The 18,827-nt window shown below is 28.8% G+C and overlaps 6 protein-coding genes across 15 annotated transcripts; 1 reads left to right on the forward strand and 5 right to left on the reverse strand.

Moving 5' to 3' along the window:
* Positions 1-20: 20 nt before the first annotated feature.
* Positions 21-2,369, reverse strand: LOC126864527 (protein pelota). Of its 2 annotated transcripts, XM_050615970.1 has the most exons (11): positions 2,218-2,368; positions 1,973-2,084; positions 1,826-1,895; positions 1,664-1,756; positions 1,443-1,593; positions 1,265-1,378; positions 1,040-1,180; positions 738-960; positions 477-669; positions 292-398; positions 21-214 (listed from the first exon to the last, which is right to left on the reverse strand). In XM_050615970.1, exons 3-11 carry the CDS (start codon positions 1,864-1,866, stop codon positions 114-116), a joined length of 1,164 nt encoding a protein of 387 aa, XP_050471927.1. In that variant the 5' UTR covers positions 1,867-1,895; positions 1,973-2,084; positions 2,218-2,368; the 3' UTR covers positions 21-113. The 2 variants fall into 2 exon arrangements, with proteins under 2 accessions (XP_050471927.1, XP_050471926.1); XM_050615969.1 differs by lacking the exon at positions 1,973-2,084 and having other exon boundaries at positions 2,218-2,369.
* A 179-nt stretch (positions 2,370-2,548) lies between these two features.
* On the reverse strand, positions 2,549-4,587 carry LOC126864529 (AH receptor-interacting protein). Its single transcript, XM_050615977.1, has 7 exons — positions 4,291-4,587; positions 4,093-4,219; positions 3,833-4,012; positions 3,592-3,760; positions 3,322-3,508; positions 3,068-3,210; positions 2,549-2,988 (listed from the first exon to the last, which is right to left on the reverse strand). The coding sequence occupies exons 2-7, from the start codon at positions 4,168-4,170 to the stop codon at positions 2,786-2,788; spliced, it is 960 nt and encodes a 319-aa protein (XP_050471934.1). The 5' UTR covers positions 4,171-4,219; positions 4,291-4,587; the 3' UTR covers positions 2,549-2,785.
* On the forward strand, positions 3,628-9,193 carry LOC126864530 (probable serine hydrolase). 6 transcript variants are annotated; one of them, XM_050615981.1, is made up of 7 exons: positions 3,628-3,772; positions 4,976-5,170; positions 5,255-5,299; positions 5,411-5,646; positions 6,775-7,122; positions 7,195-7,478; positions 8,815-9,193. In XM_050615981.1, exons 2-6 carry the CDS (start codon positions 5,101-5,103, stop codon positions 7,444-7,446), a joined length of 951 nt encoding a protein of 316 aa, XP_050471938.1. In that variant the 5' UTR covers positions 3,628-3,772; positions 4,976-5,100; the 3' UTR covers positions 7,447-7,478; positions 8,815-9,193. The 6 variants fall into 6 exon arrangements, with proteins under 6 accessions (XP_050471938.1, XP_050471939.1, XP_050471940.1 ...); XM_050615980.1 differs by lacking the exon at positions 3,628-3,772 and adding an exon at positions 4,405-4,550; XM_050615978.1 differs by lacking the exon at positions 3,628-3,772 and adding an exon at positions 4,594-4,732.
* Positions 7,657-10,883, reverse strand: LOC126864541 (uncharacterized). The gene is made up of 3 exons (XM_050615999.1): positions 10,613-10,883; positions 10,342-10,445; positions 7,657-8,269 (listed from the first exon to the last, which is right to left on the reverse strand). The coding sequence occupies exons 1-3, from the start codon at positions 10,754-10,756 to the stop codon at positions 8,215-8,217; spliced, it is 303 nt and encodes a 100-aa protein (XP_050471956.1). The 5' UTR covers positions 10,757-10,883; the 3' UTR covers positions 7,657-8,214.
* Positions 10,884-11,029: 146 nt separating this feature from the next.
* On the reverse strand, positions 11,030-16,302 carry LOC126864516 (trafficking protein particle complex subunit 11). Of its 4 annotated transcripts, none has more exons than XM_050615938.1 (21): positions 16,113-16,301; positions 15,797-15,998; positions 15,545-15,714; positions 15,276-15,464; positions 15,016-15,201; positions 14,785-14,952; positions 14,502-14,706; positions 14,252-14,425; positions 14,081-14,159; positions 13,958-14,012; positions 13,593-13,800; positions 13,316-13,521; positions 12,932-13,237; positions 12,664-12,869; positions 12,441-12,577; positions 12,163-12,375; positions 11,930-12,090; positions 11,642-11,864; positions 11,465-11,573; positions 11,302-11,378; positions 11,030-11,234 (listed from the first exon to the last, which is right to left on the reverse strand). In XM_050615938.1, exons 2-21 carry the CDS (start codon positions 15,983-15,985, stop codon positions 11,208-11,210), a joined length of 3,288 nt encoding a protein of 1,095 aa, XP_050471895.1. In that variant the 5' UTR covers positions 15,986-15,998; positions 16,113-16,301; the 3' UTR covers positions 11,030-11,207. The 4 variants fall into 4 exon arrangements, 3 of the variants coding, with proteins under 3 accessions (XP_050471895.1, XP_050471897.1, XP_050471894.1); XM_050615940.1 differs by having other exon boundaries at positions 12,664-12,866; positions 16,108-16,300; XM_050615937.1 differs by having other exon boundaries at positions 16,108-16,300.
* Positions 16,303-16,455: 153 nt separating this feature from the next.
* On the reverse strand, positions 16,456-18,629 carry LOC126864526 (probable G-protein coupled receptor B0563.6). The gene is made up of 6 exons (XM_050615968.1): positions 18,432-18,629; positions 18,010-18,269; positions 17,643-17,869; positions 17,269-17,570; positions 16,905-17,139; positions 16,456-16,820 (listed from the first exon to the last, which is right to left on the reverse strand). Exons 1-6 carry the CDS (start codon positions 18,452-18,454, stop codon positions 16,623-16,625), a joined length of 1,245 nt encoding a protein of 414 aa, XP_050471925.1. The 5' UTR covers positions 18,455-18,629; the 3' UTR covers positions 16,456-16,622.
* Between the last annotated feature and the right edge of the window lie 198 nt (positions 18,630-18,827).

Raw genomic sequence — 18,827 nt, forward strand, 5'->3', positions numbered from 1 at the left:
AAAAATATAAGACCTGCGACTTTTGTTATTAATATATCTTATTTTATTGTATTTTTGATTGCGCACAGCACAAACATATAGAAAGCTATACGTTGGCGTATTATTTAGACATCTTAATTATCTTCGTCTGAATCGCTTTCACCATCGCTTTCGTCCTCTAATTCTGGCATAGGAAAACGTAGTATAGCTGCTATTCCAGTAAGTTGATCCAATTCTATATGGAACATTAAAAATATTATACAAACATTTTAAAATATCAAAACTTAAACAACTTAGAACTCGCTAACTTACGTTCACCGGATACATGCAAACTCGAAAATATTTTTACATCCCCACCAGAATCTCTCACACTTTCAACCAATTCGACATATTCTTTTCTTATATTAACATCTTGACATCTAGATATAATTATTATAATTATAAATATATGAATATAATATACTATAAAAAAGAAAGATTATTTTACCATTGCTTACCTAAATAGTTTATCTGAAATAAGTAATGTTTCAATAGCTTGAGATTCATTAGCTTTTTCAATGTGCTTCTTCCCATAAAAAGCTCTAGAAGGATCAATTTGTAATATTGTATAAAATGTCTCTAGTGTTTTCACTTCACTTGATGCTTTCGTATCCGAGATTCGTGACATTACTGTAGGCTCAGCTAATATTTCTATTGTAAAAAAAAAGATAATAAGATGTGCATTATTATATTCACTTGGTCTGAAGAATTTAATATACCTTTCAGTGAATGTTTGAAACCAGAACTAGAATGCACAAGTAAGAATTTGCTTTTATTTTCTAATACTATTTTATTATCCGATTTAATGGCCTGTTGTATCATGTAATCCATAAATTGATCTTTGACAAAGCCAGGACTTGCAAGAATAATACATTTCACAATATCAAAATTGATGTGTCTCAAAATTCCTTGCATTATGTTATCATAAAATCTTGTTAAACCCTAAAAAATTTATATAATATGAAAATTTTATTGATGATATTCAACATTAATCTAAACACAAGTTTTATATATATATAACCTTTTCATGCTGTGAAACATTTCCTTTTCTTTTTCTAGGGATAACTTGATCTATTTTTACACGAACAATTGTCATATTGGAAGTTATTAAGCAAATATGTGCTATACCTTCTTGCATTACCACGGCAGCAACATCTGCATTCTAAAATATAATAAAATAAAGTATTCTGTTTCATAAAATTCCAACAGTGATTTTTTTTTATTACTCTTATTATTAAAATCTTACTTGTGTAGGATCACATGCAGTATCAACTCTTTCCAAAGAAATAGAATCCCATTTAACTTTGGTAATTGTAAATTTTCTATTTTGTTCTACATCCAGCGTATGATATGCTCCCATCTAAAAATAATTATAAGTCAAATATATTTTTGATAATTTGTTGAATACTTCTAAATTACTTTACCTTAACATATTTATTTTCTTCTACATTTCTACCTTTCAGTCTTAAAACACATGCCTGTGTATCAAAGTCAATACCTTCAACACATATAGTCAAAGTAGTTCTGACTCTATAATTATTAGAACTACCAGTTGCAGATTCCATTTGCACCTTTCTACATATATAATAATATTAAATGAAGTATTAAGATTTATTCCATATACAATTAACATTAAAGTTCCTACCTAATAGTGGAACAACTAACAAAATCTCCTTCAGCGATAAGATTATACGCATGCCACATATCTTCTGTATTTTCTGGGACAAGGGACACACTCCTAATAATTTTTTTCTTTAAATTCTATTGTTCACTTATATTATGATTCATTAAGAACATTAATACTCACCCCTCCCCATCTTTATCAACATTCTTAAACACAAGCTTCATTTTTCACACAAGTTTTTTATTTGCTAAACCTAAAAATTTTTTATATTAAACATTACATCCTCTTTCTATCAGTCTTAAGCAACTTAATTAATAAATATTAAAATACATTTTTTAAACGAATTTTGATACAATGCTTGTGCTGATCTTGTCTTGTCTTACAAGGGTTTCAAAGTTCATTCGACATATTACACAATTAACAACAAGAAGAAGTACAAACACTGAAAAAATTTATTTACGAGATGTTTTTACAAATTATTATACATATTAACTTGAAATCAATGGTATAACAGGTTAAGTTCGTATGATGTCGAAATAATAGTTTTATGATAGCTAACTAAATTACGTAATTACCTTAAGAATAATTATACAAATCTGTATTTAAGAAAATTCGACATTCCATATTTTAAGCTTAATTAGAATAGCGTGAAATAAATGGAACCATATGTCAAACATGATACTTTTCTGTCGGTCGACAGTCATTATTCCTAGAATGAGGTTTACAGATGGCGTAAAGCAAAATTCCAAAAGATGAGATAAAAAATATTATTAACTAAGAGTCATAAAGCATAGATTGGATTTGTATCTCGTCTGAATCATAAAGTTTCCCCTTTTACAATAGGAAAATGTCAATTAATTATATCAATTGATTACATTAATTACATTATATATTGATTAGATAATGTACAACTTTGTAAATACATATATATTTATCATAAATGATATTTTTTATACATTCATTATTTATATCTTACATATTGCTTAAGTGCGTGTATTAATTAATTAATAAAAATATTTTGCTCGTTACACAATACATACATATATACACGTATATACATGCATATATATATATATTTGTTAATTTATTTATTTATTTATTTTTATCTTTCTATTTATATAATTTAAATAATTTTATATACATTTAACGAAATAGTTTTAATAATTTCTTCTTTTCTATTTGATCGTTTTCTTTAATAGCTGCAGAAAATGCTTGTAACTCCTTTTCAACTGTATTTTGTAATGTAGGATCCAATTCAACAGCTTTTGTTAAATCTTTGATAGCGTTTTCTTTATCCCATGCACCTATATATGCTTTACCTCTCTTATATAATGCTTTTACATTATCTAAGAATAATGTATATTATTAACATATTCAATTTGTTTATATGATCTATAGTAGTTTATATGATCTAAAGTAGCAAACCTGGATCATGTTTAAGTACTGTTGTGCAATGTTCGATAACTGCATAATATTCCTTTTGAATTAATTTGCATTGTGCATAATTTAGAAGCAATGGAGTTTTCAAACGATTTAAAGCTAACCATTCTTCTTCATTTGGTTTTTCACTACAAATAACAATAATAACATATACATATATATGTATATTTCACTACATATAACAATAACAAATATGATATAATAAGAGAAGAAAATAGTAAACATATTTATATACTGACCCAAGCATAACTTGTTCCAATATTCCAATGCCTTTAGCATACATCTCACATGCAAGATCATAATTTTTTTCTTTGTATAATGCATTTCCTTTCTCTTTTATGTTTGGAATACTTTTCAATTTCTCATCTTCAGTCATTTGCCATGTCTCTTTTTCATATTCATCAGGTAAGATTACCTTAACAAGTTCTATAAATATGCATATATTTAGATAAGTTATGGAAAAGCAAAAGATAAAAAAATAATGTTAATTTCATGAGATTGATCGATACCAATTGTAAATTCTAAATCTTGAGGACACTTAATGAGTTCATTCAAATCGTTGTATCCAATTCCATCATTTTGTAGAGCAATACCGCAGCAATGATAGCTACGCTTCTGTGACTGTGGTTTTGCGACTTCCCTCAAAGTTTTAGACACAAAAGGATATGCTGCAACTAACTGGAATAACAGGTAGTATTAAAACATCAGTTTTAAGTATTAGAATATATTTTTATATTATTATAAACATACACTTTTGTCGATTCTAAAGCAAGCCACTTCATTCAGTGCCATTTTCTGTATAATATTCTCCCATACTTCAAGTTTGAATTGTTTTCCTAAGACAAGTTCCATCGGATTTCCCATTGCTTTGCTATCGTCTATTAATGTTTTTCCTGGATCACATTTTGTTGTTTTAAAGTGAAAGAGTACCTAAAAATTAATATATAATTCTAATTACAATTATTAATTTATGCTTATCATAATTAGAATATTAATGTAAATATATGCACTTTAGTTCCAGGTACAAAATTAATAGTTTTGGTTCCTGCATGAATTACAGTTTTTATTATGTATTTCTTGCTTTCCATTTTAATAGTATACAGCAGTTGATAAAACAGAATTTAACAAAAAGTCAACCTAAAATAATTTCAGATTATAATACCAATATTATTACAAAATATTATAACGAATATAATAATTATAACGACCTTATACTTTATATCACTATGTGGATGAATCAGTCTATAAATATTAATAATCACAAGTCATTTCTTCCACGTTACTCTCTTTTGAAGATTGACGTCTTCAGTTGCAACTTTTTAATCGTATCATTGTTAGAATTATTCATCACTTACTAATTTCTTAATAATTCGTATGTTTCTCGTAACAATCTTATGCTTCTTACTAAGCCAATAAACCCATACGAAAGTGTAAAATTATCAATAACTCATATCGTAAGTGAAAGACGGTAGGTACACGAGTAGTTAATATATTTTCCGATATGCTATTACTATAAATAGTTAAATCAAATTACTTAAATATTACTAAACATCAAGTGTGTTATCTAATCATTTAGCTTTTAATACCTAACAAAACTTCCACATTAAAGTGATATTTAACATTTCAAATGTCTGAAGAATATTTTATCAGGTGTGAAATCCTTAAATATAGTCGTCAAAATTATATAATACTAAATATTCGAATTAGTTTCATGTATGTTTGATAATAAAATCAATTTTAGATTATTAATAAAATTTTTTCAAGAACAAGTAGTCTAGGAAATCGTAAATGAAAGAAAATATATATTTTAAATTTTGAAATTTTTTATATATAATATACAAGTGCACATTTTATATAATTGAGAATGACTTTGCGCTTTTATATCATAAATAGGACAAGTATTAATTTCGTATTTGTTACGAAATTTGCATAAAGTGAGATTTATCGATAAATATATATAAACAACATAATATCCACTGCAAATTTGAAACAATAACTAGTATTCTATCATTAACAAAATGAGTACAATTGACAAAGTCTTGACAAAATCTACTCCTACTAAAAATATAAATGGACACAATACCCATAGTAAGTTAACTCATTATTTGTTAATATATTTCTATGTTACAGACTTCTAATTAAGCATTATTACAGTATATCAATAATTTTCAGGCGTTGAAGATATTCAGATACCTGTACCATGGGGCATCATAAGCGGTCAGTAATTCATCTTCTATTTTATTAAATTTTTATTAATCATGAAAAATTGTCACTAACTGATGCTAATAAAAATTAAAAGATATCATAGTACAATAATAATCAATTTAGGAAAATGGTGGGGACCAATTGATCAACAACCGATTGTGGCATTGCATGGATGGCAAGATAATGCTGGAACATTTGATAAATTAATTCCATTACTACCATCAAATGTAGCCATTCTAGCTATAGATTTACCAGGCCATGGTTTATCTTCCCATCTTCCTATTGGACAATTTTATTATATATTTTGGGATGGGCTTATTAATCTACGTAGAGTTGTTAAACATTATAAGTGGAACAAGGTTAGCAAGCGATTAAAAGTTATACAACGATCTTTTATAATTTTGTATTCTTCTTGTACAAAAGTTCAGTTTTACTAAAGTACTACTAAGTATCTTGCAGTTTTTGATGATGTCATAATATATATAAATTCATATATAAATATGATCTTAACTTTATAGTGCAGAAATTGTAACACTATAACGATCATCTTTATAATGATTGAATTAATATCATAAAAGTTATTTGGTACAAGGTTGACTGTTATGTGCTTATGATAAGTTTTTGCATTCTTCATTGTCATTGATATTAATTGCTTCGAATTATATATTATGAACCATGTAGTGTCGTTGTATAACTACAGGACATGTATATATTAAAATGATAACAAACTTTAATTCATCAGCTGCAACTTTGTTTCCTATTAAAATTCTTATTTAAAGATATTTATTTTTAGGAAGTTTGAATGCCGATATATTTATATACTTAAAGTAGTTAAATTTTTGTCTTCCTGTTTCTCTTTCTTTTTCTTTAAGTAATTATTTCATTGTGACACAATAATCATTTACCTGTAGGCAAATGGTGGGGTCCCAAAGGGATCCAACCAATAGTGGCATTACATGGACGACAAGACAATGCTGGCAGTTTTGACACTTTGATTCCCCTATTATCTGATGAGATTTCAGTACTCTGTTTGGATATGCCTGGTCATGGTTTATCTTCCCATTATCCAAAGTGTCAGTACTATTATGTTTATTGGGATGGTATTATTCTACTACGTAGAATTGTGAAATATTTCAAGTGGACAAAGGTTAGCGAGTGGATTCAGTCTCACCGCTCCTTAGTTTAAATAACTATTGTTATACATAATGTATAATACCACAAACCTTATTTTATTATTATTGTTATATAAATGTAACAGTCAGCCTTGAAAAATGTATACTAAACTGTATATCTAACTATCTATATGTTGTATTATATAAGATATATGCCTTATAAGATCAAAATGCATGATACGCACATATATATACATATACATATATGCATATATTTTTGTACATACATAATAACTTATGTTAAATCAATATTAATTTCTTGTTTGCTTCTGCTTTATGTATATCTTCGTAGATAATCAAATGTCATTTCCATAGGTGAAATTACTTGGACATTCCTTAGGAGGAGCAATATCATTTTTATATGCTGCATCTTTTCCTGATGAAGTAGAATTCATGATAAGTTTAGATATTGCAAGTCCCAGTGTAAAAGATATAACAAAAAGTCCTGATATAATTAGTGATAATATTGACAAATTTCTAAAATACGAATCACTACAATCTGGTGGTATTCCATCCTACGATTATAATGAAGTGCTTGAAATTGTTGAAGATGCTTATAAAGGTTCCATAACTAAAGAAGGCGCAATAATATTAATGAAACGTGGTTTACGACCTGCCGGTGAACCTGAGCGATATTATTTTTCACGTGATCCGCGATTGAAGGTAAAATATCTTACATAAGATATTAAATGTGTTATGTCTTAATTTTATATTAATATTAATATTAATTTTTAGGTTTCTGCATTGGGTATGATATCTTTGGATCTAGTACTTGCATATGCATCTCGAATAAAGTGCGCTTATCTTAATATTCGTGCTGTACCCGGAATGAAATTTGATAATCCAGAATCTTATGAAAAAGTATTAGATAAAATAAAACTAGGTGCTAAAAGATTTGAATACCACAAAGTAGAAGGAACTCATCATGTACATTTAAATAATCCTGAAAGAATTGCACCTATAATTAACAATTTCATAAGTACTTAATGATTAAATATTTTTAACTGTAAACTGTGAAAGTAAGTAGCAGTTGTTAAACTAGTAAAAATTAGTCTTATATGCAAGCTACATTAGCTGCATACATAGGATTTCAAATATTTAATTTAGACATAATTATTTTAATACATATATATAGTATGATATTAGGTTGTTCGAAAAGTTCGTTCCGATTTTTAAGGAAAATTTAAACGCAACACATTTAAATTTCGATATACATTTATTAAATTATATAGATGCCATTTTCTTCCACAACTTTTCCCCATCTTCCATGCAACTTGAATATTCCATCCTTACAGAATCTCTCAGGTTTTTTGGCTAAAAATTTTTCAATATGATTTTTTATGTCGATCGAAGAGTTAAAGTTTTTGCCATTAAGGGAATTTTGTAATGACCTAAATAGGTGAAAAGCTGAGGGTGCAATGTCTGGTGAATACGATGGGTGGGATAACACATCTCAACCAAGCTCCAATAGCTTTTGTCAAGTAGTCAAAGACACATGACGCCGCGCATTGTCCTGATAAAACATGACGTCCTTCCGATTCGCTAGTTCTGGTCATTTCTGTCCAATTGCTGTTTTTAGTTCGTCATATTGCGAGCAATACTTTTCCGAATTTATTGTCTGATTGTTTGGTAGAAGCTCGTAACACAGAATACCTTTCCAATCCCATCAGACACAGAGCATGACTCTTCGGATGAAGACCGGCTTTTGGGGTGGCTAAAGGTGATTCATTCCGCTTTCCTCAAGATCTTTTCCGCTCAACAGCTTAACAGCACATATCTTGTTTGCTGCTTGTGTGGTATTTTTGCCTTCCTGGTAGAAGAAAAGCATCAACTGCCTATAATGCACTTTGTTTCCTTCCATATTTAAAAGCGTATAAAACTAACAAATATTAACATATATTAATCAAACTTTTTTCTAAAAAATTAAAATTTAGGATATGTACACATGTCATTTGTTTTCAATCAATCTGATATATTCAGACCTGTTCTAATGCCACTTATCGAAAATCGGCAGGAACTTCCAGACAACTCAATATCTAAACAATGAGTATTTCCACAATACTTGTGCTTCAGATCAATGGATTTAATTTATTAAAAGTACAACGATTTCATAAAATATTTGATATATGTATAAATATACACAGAGTTATTTATTAAAATTATACTATTTTTTTAAAATAGTAATGAAAGAATAATATATTTTTCATTGCATCAAATTCTTCCATTTTTACAAAATAATAAATTAAGAAATGACTACATATCACAATTTTCGAAAAAAATATCATTCCAATTGATATCTTAGTATCAGTAGTACTCTACCAATCACAAATAAAACTACAATTTTTCTTTTTGCAGTTTGTTTAAAAATGAGTCATGAGTTAAAAATATCACAAAAATAATAAATGTTACTAGTTACAAGGCCAATGAACGATGTTTTTATAGTATTTAGTGATATATTATTTTAATGGGTATTATATTTACTAGCCAACGGCGATAACGCATTAAAGTTTTGCTAACGTAGCGCAGCAAACTTATACCGGTTTATGCTTCTACGCATAACTTAGCGATAAATGACCTCAAAGCGATATACATTATCATTACGTTTTTTCTTGTATTAACTTAATTTCCATAATTTTAACGAAAAGAAAAACGATTTTGGTACTATATGTAAATGTAACTTATTTTTTTTTAATTTTTGTTTATAACTTATTTTAATAAATAATTGTGAAAAGTATCCGAAAAAGTTTATTAATTCATTTTTCTCATAAAAATTAGACCGAATTTCAAATTGCAACATTCTTTCAAGTTATTATTGAGAGCTACGTTATCATTCAGACGAAATTACAAAGAAAACGATATACGAGAGATAAAGATGCTATTGATACAGATGTTTTTAGGCTACCTACAATGGTCAAACCAAGAAGTTTCAATATCAATTTGTGTACTCAGCTGGTGAGGTAACGCCACGTAGAAATATAAATTTATATATTGAGACCTTATTCGGCACAGCTGTTACATACCAGTTCTTCTTAAATTTTTGTTCAATAAAGAACGATTATAAGAGATAGATTTATAAAGAATGTTTATGTCTTATCAACGAACAGGTAAGCAAGAGTTAATAAAGTATTAATCGATGTTTTAAAACCTCTTATAAATTACAATTTTGAAATATAATGAAAGTATCGTAACCGATCGATAATCATTATAAATGCTTCGATTTATACATGATATTAATTTTAAATAATATTTTATACAGAATACTAGCAGTATAATTTTTAAAAGATTTTTATAAAGATTGAAATCTAAAGTTATACTTGTCGGTAGAATTTAACGTTGAAGTATTATATAGCTTTTTGTCGAATTATTGGTTTAGGTCGTTATCAGGTAACTTTTGAAACGAACTTATCCTATCGTACATACACGTTCTGCGTGTCAGTAATTACGAGCGATGATAATGCCGTCACACGTAAAAAATGAACGTGAATATTCCATTTCTACAGGTGAACACCGTTCGTACTTGTCCACGCGTTTTCTTTTCGTATTTCTATAGGAACGATTCGTCTCTATCATAGAATTCATCGTATTAGATTATCGTCGAGCCGTAAGTATATATTTTCTTTATTCTATAAAATTACGTAACTAAAATAATCAAAAATTTTATTTTAACACATTATTAAACAGTATAGATTCTTATATTTAGTTTGTTTTTTTTCGTTAGTTTAATACTATCGTTTTGAATTATCAGTCTGATGCATCGATCCCAACGATCAACAAACTTTTCACTTGAAAGTTTGTTCGTTCGGCTCGAGTTATCAAACTGAATGGATGTACTTCGTTCCCGACATAAAATCGACTTGTTATGGAGCGAAATTTCGTATATACTTCTGGAGATATTTGCGATATTCCGTTGCACGTTGTTGTAATTCTCGATCAGTTGGAGTATACGCAGCGTAAGTTCGCAAACGTGCTTTTGCAAGTTCCAGATCCTATTTATAAATAATTTTTTTTTAGTGTAATATATAGTAAGATTCACTGTTACTTTAACTACTGATTACGTAACACAGCATAAAAGATGAAAGATGTTAGGTTCTATTATGAAGTGTCTATAATATACATTTCGTGCTGAATTAATCTTATTAATAACACCAATTACCTTTAAAAATTTTCGATTACGAGCCAATGATTCTTCCGAGTTTACACGAAAAATAGGCGTCAGCAATCGGTCCAAGCACTTTTCATTTTGTTTTTCCAAAGAAATATTATGCGTAGAATCGTTATCAGACATTATCGATGTCATTATTTACGATCTTCGTATTCATAATTCACCATTTTGTTTAAGTTTTATCATAATTTTTAGTTTTATTAAATTCTTTATTTTAAAGGAATTATTAATATACTGTGCTCGCGCGTATGCATGACCACAGTGTACATATTTTAAAAAATGTGGTTTCTACAGAAATGTACCTATGGCAACGTAAATCGATATCCCCGCGTCAACGAATATGTATCTTGTTGACGGAACCGAATGCGTTTTAAAGGATTAGGGACTTTTGTTTATTATACTTTAAAATAACTTAAATAAATTATATTTAACAAATTGGTACTTATAATCTTATTACTCTTATATAAGAAATCTTGTTATATCTAAGAATGTATGGAGAATGTATCTGTAGCTCAATAATATATATTGATAAAAGAACAAAATTCCTTTCTCCTCTGGTATCTGTCTTCTTTATTTGCTATTTTATTTATTCTTCTAGGGTTTGTGAAGTTGGCTGTAAAAAATATATATATAATTTTATAATCTAAACTTTTAGCAAACAATGTAACTACGATACTTACAAGAATATATATATGACTCGGTATTGATCGCTCTACTAACTCCGAAAGCCGCGCTTTGCTTAATTTATGTTCTTCATCTACATGCAACATATAAATAGAACTAAAAATAAAACATAATTCAAGACATTATTAATAAAAATATTTTAACCAATAAAATTATTACCAGCGGGAACTGTTAGAGACAATGATGGAAGTTGTACAAAACCTGCCACCAATGGTCGTAAAATCCATTCAACTTTTCTTTCATTTTTTGGAAGTATGTAAATGTCAATCTAAGAAAGAAAAACGACCAAATTAATAATCATATTATGAGGTATTACAGTTTAAAATGAGTGCTCACTTGTTTTTGTCCAGCAAACATAAAGGCATCACTAGCTTCCATAGTCAATCGCAATGTAATCATATTATCAGAATGATTTTTTATAAAATATGATATTAGTAATGGTGTACGGACCCAACCATGAGCAGGTATTTTGGCTTCCAAACAAATTACAGCGTCCTCAACTCCTAGAGGTGCTAAAGTAACACTGCTGCTGGTTTCTAATGCATTATCATCATTTGCACTGAAATAGCAACTATTAGTTTTATATTATTTAACCATTTTAGAATTTTATATATCTTTGCTTACCGTTTCCATTTAATAGTATAGACTCCTGTACTAATAGGTTGCTCACCACCTGCTTTTGGTATCAAACAATACACATCTGTACCTGTTTCATTTGCAGAAAGTGTAATACCACTTAAAACAGATACTGCCTCATTTCCATTTTCCCTTTCTATTAAATCTCCCTATATAATTATATAATTAACATTATTATGATGTGCAGTAAAAGATTAATAACTAACAGAAATATTATTTACCAATTCTATAGAAGTATTTATAATATTTATAGGCCATGGAGACACACAAACAATGTGAGGCATTATTATAAATGGTTCATTAATGAAGCCTTTCGTCAGTGGTTCAAAAAGAGTGGTATAAAATAATGTCGACACTTCAAATGGCTTTGTAACTGATAGTGAATATGTTAATTCTTTTGATCCTTTAATTTGTTTAGATCTTGTGTATTCTACCTGTTATGAAATTGACATTATTTTATTTTACAAAAATTAAGGGGCTAAAAGAGTACAATGTGTACCTTTATATGAATATCTCGATCACCAACTTTGTGAGCCCTTAAGTATACAGTTTGATGAGTAACACAGTCCTTTTCCAAATTATCAATTGGTATTGATATTACCGACTGCTTATTATTCATTGTCAAACTTAATTCCGCTACAATTTAACGAATCGTTATTGACAAATGTGTGTAATGTGTAATAAATGGCAGTATGCACTTTTGTGGTAAGTTACATACGTACTTGACTGTTCATTTGCTCCATCAGACACAAGTGATACATTTAAAAATGCTGATGATATTTTTTCATTAGTAACAACAGATATATTAATAGGTAGCCATTCTCCTAAAAGAGCTGGATTGTTGGATTCAGTACTTATACTCAGAGTAGATTCTTCTTGTTTTATTTCGGTACTGACTAGTGATTGTATTGTTTCAAACTCTCCTCTACTATTGTAAATATAAAATGCATTAGTCTTCTGCATAAATATCTGTCAGTATTTTAAACATACCGAAGCTGTTGTATTTCAGGATATAATCGACTCAAAAAATTCGTTTCTCTCCCTACAGCAGAAAATCTTAAAATAATACAGCACATTTTGTCACTACTCATATATAATGAGATTGTCGTAATACGTATTTCGCTACTCTCATTTTGTTGTGGGGCTTCAAATTGATAAGGAAATTTTCTCATTTCTTTCCCGTGAAAAATAAGATTATTATGTTCAGCATCAGCAACGACGAATTCTGAATTATATCCTGGGCTATTAACCGTTATTGATACTTTAGAAAATTCAACACTATTGCTGTATGAATTTCTGAATAAAACAAAACATTTTATTATACAAGTTGTTTCTTTCTATATATATAAAAATAATGTGAGCTTGTAAAATTACCTAATAATGACTTCCGCAGTAACCATAGAATTGACAGCATACTTTGGCTGCAAAAATCTTGCTTTTACTTCTATAAACGAACTCATGTTATTATCATCAATTGTAAAGACAATTGGTTCTGACTTATTTAGTTCCACTACCCACTTTTCTACTGCAGGATATCTCACATCATCGGGTAAGTCAGATTCCGGAGTTGGTGGTTTTTTCTGCAATTTAATATTTTACTTAATTGTTTAATTATAAATGATTGTACAAAATTTAAATAAAAGTTACTCACGTGAAGAATATTAATGACGTTATTATAGACAGCATCTTTATAATCCTCTGAAAACGTGGTAGAAGGTCCCAAAGCTTCAAATGCCAAGGTGATGTAGTCTTGAACACTTGTAGAGAGATATGCCGCACGTAAAGCATTCTTTAAGATATTTGTGATTAAGACGGGCCACCGTTCCCCGTGATATTCCCACAACATGTGCATCAATAATCTGGCCAATCAAATTTTATGATTTTGATGTTAAGTTATGAAATATGTCTAGAGGAAATAATGTTAGAGTCAACTTTTGAACTAATGAATACTATAAAATTCTTTTAGTAGCGTCAATAAATTTATATAAATATAATAATATTTAATTTTTGACTTACGTTAGAACTTTCCCATAATCTTTAGAATTATAATATTCTTCAGCCATTTGTACGACTGAAACACAGTTACTATGTATATTATTAAGTAAAAATTTATATAGCTTCTAATTAAATATATCATACCTAATACTCTCCTCATTCTCGGACACCTATATATCTTAAATTGTGAAATTGCATTGCCCAGTAAAGCAATGATTATATTCTGAAAATATAATGTAGTTTTAGATTAGAGTTATTTCTAGTTATAGATAGACATACATTTTTGACTGAGAAAGTATTAAATATATTTCTTACAGAATGGTGAACTGTGTATTTTTCTTTATATTGTAAAGCCTGTATAGCAAGTGCTTTTTTTATGGGATCTATGGGTTCTGCACTGAATTTTCCAGGACACCATGGTCGTTGCCCATAGAATTCAAGTTTTTCTTCACCTGCTAGTGGGTCTGGATCTGGATAATTAGTAACATTCTAGAACAATACATACAATGTTTACAAATTTTGTATATAGAAATATCATTTGTATTAAATGTATTAATTTTTATACCTGACAAAGATCTTTGCAAGCTGCTTGCCTTAAGCCTGCATGATGAGCTGCTGATTGAAAATAATATCCAGGGTGCTGAGTTTGGACACCAGGAAGTCCCTGTCGAATAGCATCATCAAATAATTCTGCAAATGTAGAAAACTGACTACACATCCAAGCATGATGTTCAAATATAAGTTCCTTTGGACCAGTCCATATTTTGAATCTGCATTACCAATTTAATATTATTGTAACAGTACTTTTTATGTAATATATTCCTTATGTTATTACATATATTTCTGACCTGTCAGTATGAAGTCTAAATTGCGATATAGCATCTTTAGGAACATTTAAGTTAAACATTACTTTACATAACTTATAATTTATAAAACAAGCAATAGTCGTAATTTCCATCACATTTGTGTCTGTTATTGGTATTTCCAATAAGTGATTATATGCTTGAGTATAATGCCTATAAAATAATTTTGTACCTTTTATTTGTACTCAAAATCTTTTCCAATGTTATTACACTTACTTCTGAGCTAAATTTTGATCTTGTCTTAATTCATTTAAAAATGCCATCTTAAATTGATGGCGTACAAATAAATGTTTGTATGCATTTTTTTGCATAGTTTTATTAAGTTGATCTCTATGTCCTTTGACAATACGATATTCATGATGATAAAAGTTTTGTGCTAGATCATATAATGCACTTTCTAGTCTGAAATGCATATAAATATTAATAACTAAAGCATATAATCAAAAGTAGAGATTTACAATTAGTTTATTAATTACCTAGATATATATCCTAGTAAATGATTTCCATGTGGCAAAATGTATAATAACTTTGGAGATAGTTCACATGCTCCACAGACAGCTGTGGCACGTTCAGTTGCAATAGTATCTTCAGAACCAGGTGGGGGTTGTATACAATGTTGTATAAGTACTACAGCTATTTTTGTAGTTCTTCCATCTAAAGCATTTCTAAAAGTGCAAGCAGTCAAAAGTATTGATTATAATATTTTTTAATGAATAATATTAATGATATCTAAAATAATCAGTACCTAAGAGATTGTACTTTAGAAGCACATTCCATCTTTTTCTCGTTCCATTGAGGATCATTCCAATCTAAATTATAAAATACAACAACAACTGCTGGAATTTCATTAAGATATTTATTCATCCAATTACGTTTCAATATTCCTTTGGGCCTATAATATTCATATGAATTCCTCTGAAATATATCAATAAGATTTTAGTAATTCAATAACCACATACATGAATTATGTTATACAATTATATATAGTATAATATACCTTGGGTTTTACTGTAGGGAATTCATGAGTAGGGCTAAGTAATTTAAATTGTATGGCAGAACTTTCTAATCTGCGATTATTACTGAATGCATCCCAAATTGACCGATGTACAGGATTTGCAATGTCTAAACCAGTTAAGCCAATAAGAGCTAATGGCTTAGTAACTAATTCTGGTGGTAACTCACACATAATTAAGAATTAACTGTAAAATTTTCTTATTAATCGTATATATTATACATATAAAGAAAATACATATATTTATAAATTAGATTTAACATGAAATAACTATTTATATATGTTTAAACACATACTCAACTACTTAAACAATGAACTACATTGAAGAAAACACCATCGAACTAAATTTTGTGAACAAGAAATAATATCAGAGATTGATAAATTGATATCTAATACTATTCGACGTGTCTATGTATACTTTGACAGTTTAGGTTATGTGTTATTCTTTGATGATATTGTATATCTGTATGGACATGGGAATATCCATGTGTATCTGAAACTACTAGTGCCCTCTAATATTATTATCATAATGATTGCAAAAGATACTAAAATAATGATTGGATCAAATATTGTGATATTATGAGATAGAAAAAATATATTATAACTGTTAGGATTAATATATTTAAGATATTACTTTATAAAAATATTTTTACAAACAAGTTTTTATTATTTAAATGAAATTATATACAGAAAAAATTAAATTTTATTATACATAACTTCTGCATGACAGAATAAAACAATATTTCATTATATATGTAAATAAATTAATATATCTTATTATATGTAAAATGTTTTATTTATATTATAATCTTTAAACAATATCAGACGCATTTAATACTTCTGATTCTTTATCTTCTTCCATAGGATTCAATTTACTTGCAGAAGCTGGAGAATTTAACTTTGTCTGTTCTGGTGTTAATCGAACTGTTGTTCCATGTCGACTATAATCTTCGATTTCTCCTACTGGTCGTTCAAGATCTTCTTCCACTGTACTTTTCCTACATCTGTTCTATATTTTGAATTTTTTAAATTAAAAAATTCGACTTCAAATTCTTTCACTTTGGTCTGAGTATCTTTTCAAATTTGTATTTACCTGAAGAAGTTTGAAGAATTCTTTCCGAAATTCTCTGCTGCATATAAAGTATATGATAATATGGATAGCAAAATTACAAAGCTCCGTGACAGCAGCAAATGCTCGAAATAAGAGGTAAGCACCATCTGTACTCTTATAATCATAATATACAAATTCAAGTAATATCGATGGGATCATTGTTACTATAAAACATATTGCCATCATCGACATTAATGTAGTTAAATGTTGTTCTTCTCTAAACAAATAATTTTTGTAACAATTAAATTGTATTTATTTATTAATTTATTATTAATAATTATTAATTTAACTTTTATTTGTAGAAAATTCTGAAGGTGCATTATAATCTTTATTTTTTAAACGCTACCTGTATCCTCGATTACGGGTCAATAAAGAAGTTTCAGGGACATTTGCAGTACGAAACTTCTCCGAAACCGACTGAAATTCTCTCTTCCTAGCATTGAGCTGCAAAAATCTTTTGACCACAAAGCTATTCAGTAAAAGAAGAATTATAGTTGGACAGAGTCGTAGCACGACTTCCATGATCCAAATGTATGCATTCCATAAAGCACTTCGGGTGATAGAGGTGTTTTCACGCAGTGTGAAGAGAGTTCCGGTATCTTCTTGCTGTTCATATACTGTTCTCATTCCTGTTAGCGGAGCGCTTACCTATAAAATGATCCTCAGTAAAATTTCATAGGCAGTAATTATTTTTTTAAAAAAGAAGTAAAAAGATGATACCGCGAATCCAAGAATAAAAGAGCACAGGATAAAAGAGCGAATATTTTTGCGTGCGTTTCTGCTGCGGATGCGAACCGGGAAAAAAATGAAGATATATCGATCGACAATTAAGCAAGTCATAATTGAAATGCTGGCTATAGCGAACGTGTTTACGGCAACCAGTTCTAAATGAGCGTGGTAAAAAACAGACGGGTAATTGTTTCTCGTTCCATATCCTAATCTAATAACTGAAATCATATATTTTTATTTAGAAATTCTAAATTATAATATAACATCTAAATTAAAATATTGTTGATTACCTTATGTTTATTTAAAATATTTTTTATTAAATTGTTAATATTTTTTATATCCATATCGTGATACATACATACAGGTATCCAAGATAGAAGAACCCCGGCGTTTGCTAAAGTTAGTCCTCGGAGATATAGGTACGAAATTCCTCGAAACACCGGAGTAGATAACACCAGGAATATTAAAACATTACCGAAAATGCCGCCAATTACGATCGTAGGAATTACTATCCTATAAAGGACACGTAATACAGAAGCAGTCTCATTGAGAGGATGTCTGTCCGCGTTAATTATACTATTCCAGGTAGAATTGTCGTCATCGCAACATAAAAGCGTTCTAAAAAAGTTTAAATATATTTGGCGAGGTAACATTACAATGTTTAATAATATTTAATTACTATTAAAATATGAAGTTTAAAAAATTAGAAACTAATGAACATTTTTAATATTTATCGTTACTATAGATTATAGATAAAGTCCGTTCCTATTCAAAGCATACCCTTTAAATATTCCCGTTAACATAGTGGATACGGATGCAAAACTATTTAAACAAATTTAAGACAAAGCACAATTTAAAGATCACGTTGAAAATCTACTAGATTCTATCGTTACTTTAAGCAATTTTCTGTCACTCATTTTACCGCTTTCATTAATAACTTCTTGTGTAAAACCGACGCAACGGATGCACGAGTTCTGTGAGATCCATCCCCGTTGAACTCACTACCGTGTTTTCCATGAAAAGTCGATATTGCGCATGCTCTCATAAAGGTTGACTTATTGTTGTAATCGAAGTATATTTACTTGTACATTATAATTATATTCCAGCGCCCTTCGTCAAGCTAATTTAATTTAAGATCTAATAAAAAAACATGCTTCATGTTCAACTAATAAATTC

This window comes from Bombus huntii, chromosome 4, assembly GCF_024542735.1.
Source record: "Bombus huntii isolate Logan2020A chromosome 4, iyBomHunt1.1, whole genome shotgun sequence".
NCBI classification, from domain to species: Eukaryota; Metazoa; Arthropoda; class Insecta; order Hymenoptera; family Apidae; genus Bombus; species Bombus huntii.

Coding starts and splice junctions, on each gene's coding strand:
- LOC126864530 (XM_050615981.1), top strand. CDS start 5,101: ATGAGTACAATTGACAAAGTCTTGACAAAATCTACTCCTACTAAAAAT. Junction 5,171..5,254: donor AAATGGACACAATACCCATA/GTAAGTTAACTC, acceptor AATAATTTTCAG/GCGTTGAAGATATTCAGATA. Junction 7,123..7,194: donor CACGTGATCCGCGATTGAAG/GTAAAATATCTT, acceptor ATTAATTTTTAG/GTTTCTGCATTGGGTATGAT.
- LOC126864529 (XM_050615977.1), bottom strand. CDS start 4,170: ATGGAAAGCAAGAAATACATAATAAAAACTGTAATTCATGCAGGAACC. Junction 4,013..4,092: donor ATTTTGTACCTGGAACTAAA/GTGCATATATTT, acceptor ATTAATTTTTAG/GTACTCTTTCACTTTAAAAC. Junction 3,509..3,591: donor AGATTTAGAATTTACAATTG/GTATCGATCAAT, acceptor GCATATTTATAG/AACTTGTTAAGGTAATCTTA.
- LOC126864526 (XM_050615968.1), bottom strand. CDS start 18,454: ATGTTAACGGGAATATTTAAAGG. Junction 18,270..18,431: donor TTAACGGGAATATTTAAAGG/GTATGCTTTGAA, acceptor AAACTTTTTTAG/AACGCTTTTATGTTGCGATG. Junction 17,870..18,009: donor TCTATCTTGGATACCTGTAT/GTATGTATCACG, acceptor ATATGATTTCAG/TTATTAGATTAGGATATGGA.
- LOC126864541 (XM_050615999.1), bottom strand. CDS start 10,756: ATGACATCGATAATGTCTGATAACGATTCTACGCATAATATTTCTTTG. Junction 10,446..10,612: donor GTAATCGAAAATTTTTAAAG/GTAATTGGTGTT, acceptor ATTTATAAATAG/GATCTGGAACTTGCAAAAGC. Junction 8,270..10,341: donor TATCGCAAATATCTCCAGAA/GTATATACGAAA, acceptor TTCTTCTACCAG/GAAGGCAAAAATACCACACA.
- LOC126864516 (XM_050615938.1), bottom strand. CDS start 15,985: ATGTGTGAGTTACCACCAGAATTAGTTACTAAGCCATTAGCTCTTATT. Junction 15,202..15,275: donor TTACTAGGATATATATCTAG/GTAATTAATAAA, acceptor TATGCATTTCAG/ACTAGAAAGTGCATTATATG. Junction 14,426..14,501: donor CTTGCAAAGATCTTTGTCAG/GTATAAAAATTA, acceptor GTATTGTTCTAG/AATGTTACTAATTATCCAGA.
- LOC126864527 (XM_050615969.1), bottom strand. CDS start 1,866: ATGAAGCTTGTGTTTAAGAATGTTGATAAAGATGGGGAGGG. Junction 1,181..1,264: donor CTGCATGTGATCCTACACAA/GTAAGATTTTAA, acceptor ATTATATTTTAG/AATGCAGATGTTGCTGCCGT. Junction 961..1,039: donor ATGTTTCACAGCATGAAAAG/GTTATATATATA, acceptor TAAATTTTTTAG/GGTTTAACAAGATTTTATGA.